At 47.3% G+C, this 6,000-nt stretch overlaps 1 protein-coding gene across 1 annotated transcript; it reads right to left on the bottom strand.

Moving 5' to 3' along the window:
• Positions 1-409: 409 nt before the first annotated feature.
• LOC135394508 (ATP-dependent DNA helicase Q4-like) lies at positions 410-5,103 on the bottom strand. Its single transcript, XM_064625282.1, has one exon. It carries the CDS (start codon positions 4,976-4,978, stop codon positions 1,184-1,186), a length of 3,795 nt encoding a protein of 1,264 aa, XP_064481352.1. The 5' UTR covers positions 4,979-5,103; the 3' UTR covers positions 410-1,183.
• Between the last annotated feature and the right edge of the window lie 897 nt (positions 5,104-6,000).

Below are 6,000 nucleotides of genomic sequence, written 5' to 3' on the forward strand. Positions count from 1 at the left end.
CCTATCTGCTACTTTCCTGGCCAATATTTTGAGTGTGCAGTGATCTGATAGAAAGTACTTTTCCATAGCCTGAACACACAACTTTTTTTGACGACACCATATTTCAATCTTACAGTGTTCCAACGGGAATAGGCACGCTGAACATTGGCACCACAAATACTAAAATTCATCTGTCTGCGACATCACTGCGGGCGTCTCTGCCAGTGACGTGGCAACCGGGAGAGGTCACATGCCAATAGGAAAAGCAGACGCTCTACCTTCTCTGACATCAGAGCTTGATGCCGAAGCTTGTTCGAGGGTTCATATCTCCTCAAGTACGATGCGTAGAAAAATAAGCATTTTTTCGTCCCTTCTCTGGCGTTCATGAAGTACAGTGCATTTATCATGTAATGAACCACATGTACTGAAGTGTCACAACACTTTAATTTATTGTCCGTGTGCATTTTTCTTGCCGTCACAACTCTCATTATGGATCTTTGGAACCAGTAACGAAGTAATTCGTGTCGACCCACTAACAGGAGTTGTAGAGGTTACTAAGTGTGGTCTTTGCAGACATCCCTGTCACGTCCACTGTGCACATGCAACCTTTATTGTTTGTTACCCCGCTGATCCTGTCCGAAAGTAAAAACACACAAGTATTTGGTCTGTTGCTGTATAATCAAAGACAAAGTAGTCAGCAAAATACATGAGGCCAACAGGCATACAAAAGCTGAAAGTCACGTCAATTGTTTGTCCTGTCAACGACCTATGTCACAAAAATTTGATACTATGCAATGTCCCAGAAAAAAATTACACATATAATACGTAGAAAAATATTTACAAAATTATGCAGTCAACAATACCACCTATTAATGCCAATTACCATGACGAGAAGCTTCAGTGAAAGGTGAACAGGGCAGGCTTATCTCTACCATACGGTCTCATTATCTCCGACTTGTTATTTTCCTTCTCGTTACGCTAAAATACATGGGGAGAGACAACGTTTCCTTCAAATAGGCAGAAATCCACCGTGCCTTAGATTTTCAAAAAATTGCAAGAAGCCTACTCAAATATGATGTATGCGGCAGTCAGTTCTGGAAGAAAGGTACAGTGTACCCAAGTTACAAATTAAAAGTGTATGACATGACCGAACAGATAGACGATGATGGTTATGCATATGAAAATGTTTCGCTTCTAAAAGAGATTAGAGATAAGCCAACTCTTGATTTGCCACCTTAAGAATCTCATTGAAGTCAAGATGGAGATGGCTTCTCCAAAACCTGCGTACACGTCCCCACACTTCGGCGGGGAAACGAGGGCTGCCTATCCCGTGAAAGATGCGCGCTACAGCACGTCCGTTAAACTTGTGGTCTCTGTGAATGTTTACCAGTGCCCGAATTTCTTGCTGTAGGGAGCCAATCTCTCCTTCCCGCAAGACTGCTCCTTCGTAGCATTCATCCGTCTGCAACTTTTCACTGAAGTAGTCCCGAATTATCTGTTTCATCTTCTGACTTCTTTCGAGGCTCGCGGAGTCGATGCATTCCAAGTAGCTTTCGTAAGCCACACTCTCGAAGCAGGAGTGCACTTGTCTGAGGCGAAGCAGTTCTGTCCGTTCCTGGTCCTTGACTCGGTCGTGCAGGTAATCGAGGAGCTCATCCTGGTCCTCTTCCGTCAGTGTGGTCGAAACGATCAGGTGAAACGCGAGTTCTGAGAATTCCACTATGACTCCCGTCTTTCGATAGCCCGCTTGCAACGAGTTGTCCCATTCTAGTCGCTTGAGCTCTCTTTTGACAAGTCCAGAATCCCAGCCCATGTACGCTGCCATGTCCACAACGCAGAATGTCACACTGCTCGCGTCTTCCTTTTGTGTGCCTTGTGTCAACGCCATCGCAGCTGCCAGTGCAGCACTCTTCGAGGCGACCGATCTCAACTGCTTGGGTCCACCGTAGAACTTGATAGTACATGTTGAATAAACTTTATTTAGGACCTCGAGGACCTTCTTAGGATGGAACTCCAAAAAACACAGGAGGGTTTCAATGTTCTCTTCTTTCAGATCCAGCTCTTCGACCATTGTGTCGATGGGGATTGCCACCTCATACGTAGCCGCTATCACGGGAAGGTCTTTCCTGTCTGCATCTCGAAGACGTCTGTTTAAAGGTTCAAATATTTTTCCAAGCAACTTGCGGAGCACACGGCGATCTGTAGAATTGGCGTATATGTGACGCTTCAGCTCGTTCTCATCGTTGCCCTGGGGCTCTAAGAAAAGGTGGCAATAAGACGTCAGGCCGTCCCTTCCAGCACGTCCAGCTTCTTGGACATAGCTCTCAAAGCTTTTTGGCATGTTATAATGAATTATGGCTCGGATGTCGGCCTTGTCTATGCCCATGCCAAATGCTACAGTTGCCACGACGACTCGTAGCTTTCCCGTCATAAACCTCTTCTGGATCGAACGCCTTCGGTACGGTGTCATTCCTGCATGGTACGCTTCTGCATCCCACACCGGATGTTTCTTGGGTTTCTTGTCGTCCACCCTTCTAGCTGGCTCTTGTCGAAAGGAGATGCGGGTCAGTGTTGCCAGACGTTCCGTTTCTTCGCGCCTAGTGCAGTAAATTATGATGCTCTCACAATTCTTGAGACGGTCCCCTTTGAGGAGCCCAATGAGTGCCTCGTCTCTGCATTCTTCGTGCGAGACGGACAGGACCAAGTTGTCCGGTACACACGGCCGTCCTATTATTCCCCGTGATACATCTTCTATGCCTAAACGGCTGGCAATAGCTAAGCACGTGGATTCTGTGGCAGTTGCCGTTAGTGCAAGGATGCAGCGTACTTTCAGTTTTGTGGTCAGGATCTTGTAGAGTCGAAGGTAGGAAGGTCGGAAGTTGTGCGACCACTGGGAGAGGCAGTGGGCCTCGTCAATGCAAGCAAAGGCCACTCGGGGCAGGTGATCGAGAATCCCCCCACTCCAGCTCTGTGTTAGCATCTCGGGAGACACCAGGACAAAGTGCAGCTCTCTAGCCTTGATGCGTTCGACCACCTGTTGTTTCTGAGCAGCAGGCATGGCGCTGTGCAGGAAAGCAGCCTTCAGGCATGGAGCCAAGCCGACCACCTGGTCCTCCATGAGAGAGATGAGAGGCGATACGACCAGTGTGATGCACTCATATTTCTGTGCATATAGATATGCAGGAAGCTGATAGCAGAGTGACTTCCCTGAACCCGTGGATGACAACACCAGCGTGGACAGGCCGGACAGTATTCTCACGATTGCTTCTTCTTGACCAGGCCTGAACTCGGAGAAACCCATCTTCTGCAGTGTCTGATAAATTATATCAGGAGAATCTTGAACCAGCCCATCTGGACCAGTCGAAATGAAAGGCTCTAATGCAGGAACGTCGTCATGTTCGGGTGTCTGAGGAAGTTGCGGAACACAGGAATCGTGCGCCGCATCAGGACCCGACGAGCCTTCCGAAGTTTCGGCTTTCTTGCTGAACACTTGCGAAACAGCAGCAAGGTCTTCCGCTTTTGCACCACGTGCCATCTGAGCTGCTTCTTCAAGAGTTGGTAAAGCAGGAACGTCTGTGTCTTCAGAGTCGAACCCCTCGTACTTTATTCCAGGGCATGACCGTGCCCAGTGGCCGGCTCCCCCACATTTGAAACACGTTGTTCCTTTTTCTCCCCCTGCTGATTTTTTCTTATTTTCTTTCCAATTTTGATACTTAAACTTCCTCATATTCAGCTTGTGGTGACCACGAGAGAATTTTTTCTTGTTCAGGTTGACACGCACAAAGTTTTCATTGACCGTGCCCATTTTCACTTTCTTTTCGAGAGCGTCTTTCGCAGACCTTTTCACTCTTTGGGCCTTGCGTGTTTCTGTTTCAACATCACCGCTGTCCAGTGCAAGCCCATTTTCAGCAGACAGCTTTGCTCTTTTTTTCATCTGTCGAGTTTTGCTTGTTGCAACTCGCTTCCTTTTCTTGGAGATAGTGACCAGCTCTTCTTCGTCAGAGACCTCGGATACTTCGTTGGGTGTAAATACCTCTCGGCACTCGCCATGCTCTTTATCGGTAACAATAACACGGGGAGGTATGTCGGAAGGCCCAGCAATCCTTACATCAGCCGACAATGAAATTTTGCTACGTGTATATTGCCTCTCACGTGCTTCATCCAAAATTTTGTGGTTGTCCTTTCGAGACAAACTCTCATCACCGGTTGTAGAAGGCAGACTTCTTGATGAAAGTTGGGCAGGTGAAGTGATTTGACCAAGCACTTTTGACGTTGCTTCCCTGGGTGGTGGTGATGAGAACATATCACTGTTGCTACTGTCGACACAGGATCTCCTAAATTTGCTGGAGGCATAGTTCTGCCCAAGTAGAGAACACATAGACACACTTGACGATGCCGGACTGTGGAAGACGTCGTCGTCACCATCGGTTTGGCTGTTTCTAGACAACCACGATTCATCCAATGATTTCTTTAAATAAACTGCTTTTCGACCAGAATGAACCGACTCAACTGGAGAGGGAGTTCTTGCTGACCTCACGTTAGTTCGGGCGGGTCGCGATATTACGGTCGGGCTTTGCACGATATCGTTTTCAGCTCGCTGATTACGGTCAACTGGTGCGTCAGCCTGACTGTGGTCAGATTCATTCGCATTTCCCTCGCTTACGTAAATTCTTCGTTGGTGAGGCTTGCTGTTGAAAGTAAAGGTCGGCAAAATCTTATTCCTTATACGACTTTCATAGTTACATGCCCCGTCTGTAGTGGAATTCTTTTTTAAAACAGTTCTATGCTGCATGTTGAGATCCTTGCTCCAAACGTCACATTGCAGTTCGTCCCCTTTGACGCGGGAGTCCGACTTCTTTGCCTTCCAGTAGTTGGAGTAAGCATCCCGAATCTCTTGTTCTGATGCTTTGATGTCGTCAGAACTTGGCTTTCTTCCGTGCACGGTGGCGAAAGAACGTTCCCATTCTTTGATTTTGCTTTTTAAACTTAACACGTCCATAAGGAGCTGTTCACGTTACTCATGATGTCCCCTCATTTAGCTTTTATACCACCGCACCGCCCGCACTTCGCGCTAAAATGGATGGATAGCTGTGGATTGGTGAATGGCTCATAGGCCGCTACAGCAAACAGGCTGCGTGGATGGAAGGTGGTGCCTCCTGGCAGGCCGTCCTGTTCCAAGCCCGGACGGGATCCCTGATAACCAAACCAACTAACCAACCACAGAAGAAGCCAATTATTCGAAGACGTCGACCCGAATTGTCAGCTATGTGGGTCCGCCCGCGAATCACTGTACCACGTACTCCTGGAGTGCAAGGACCTAAATATGGACGTAACGTACCCCGGGACTCTCCAAACAAGTGAGGAAAACGTCATCGCCGACATACTCGCCCAGACCGAAACCGAAACAGAAGTCATCACGCAAGTGAAGCGACGCCTGTTGGAGTGGGACCGGATGGTGACCTTGAACAATCAGTGACTCTTGTGAATATTTGTACATATCTTCTTCTTGTTTTGTGCTATTTTTGTTGTTTTCATTTCATTTTTGCACCTGTGATGCGTAGACGTCTGACCTGAATCGAAAGGGAAGAGGTGCTCTCACTCACTCACTCACGTCACCTGCCCCATGACCTGCCCTGACTCAAAAGGGGACCTAAACCTAAATATAGGCCTCTTAGGCATCATTTTTGCCGGCGGCACCGCACTCCCACAGGAATTGCAGCGCTTTTCGAATGATATTTGCAATCTTTTCAGCGTCATTGAAACGACCGAAGAAATGCTCAAAACGCAAGCGAGCATGACATGCCATTCCTAAATATAAGAACTAAATAAAAATCAGAAACTGAGAATAAGAAAGGCGCACAATAACAGAACATTACTCGTATGAGTCATTTTTATTCCCAGTCTCGTTTTCCTTTTTTTCGTTATGGACCTTGCCCGTTTCAATTTCGTGTTGGAAAATGGCAGCGCAAGAAAATATCGTGGTCTGGTTTAAAAGGAAAATTATCAAGTGTGGATGTTACA

Source organism: Ornithodoros turicata, chromosome 5, assembly GCF_037126465.1.
Source record: "Ornithodoros turicata isolate Travis chromosome 5, ASM3712646v1, whole genome shotgun sequence".
Lineage (NCBI taxonomy): Eukaryota > Metazoa > Arthropoda > Arachnida > Ixodida > Argasidae > Ornithodoros > Ornithodoros turicata.

Coding starts and splice junctions, on each gene's coding strand:
- LOC135394508 (XM_064625282.1), bottom strand. CDS start 4,978: ATGGACGTGTTAAGTTTAAAAAGCAAAATCAAAGAATGGGAACGTTCT.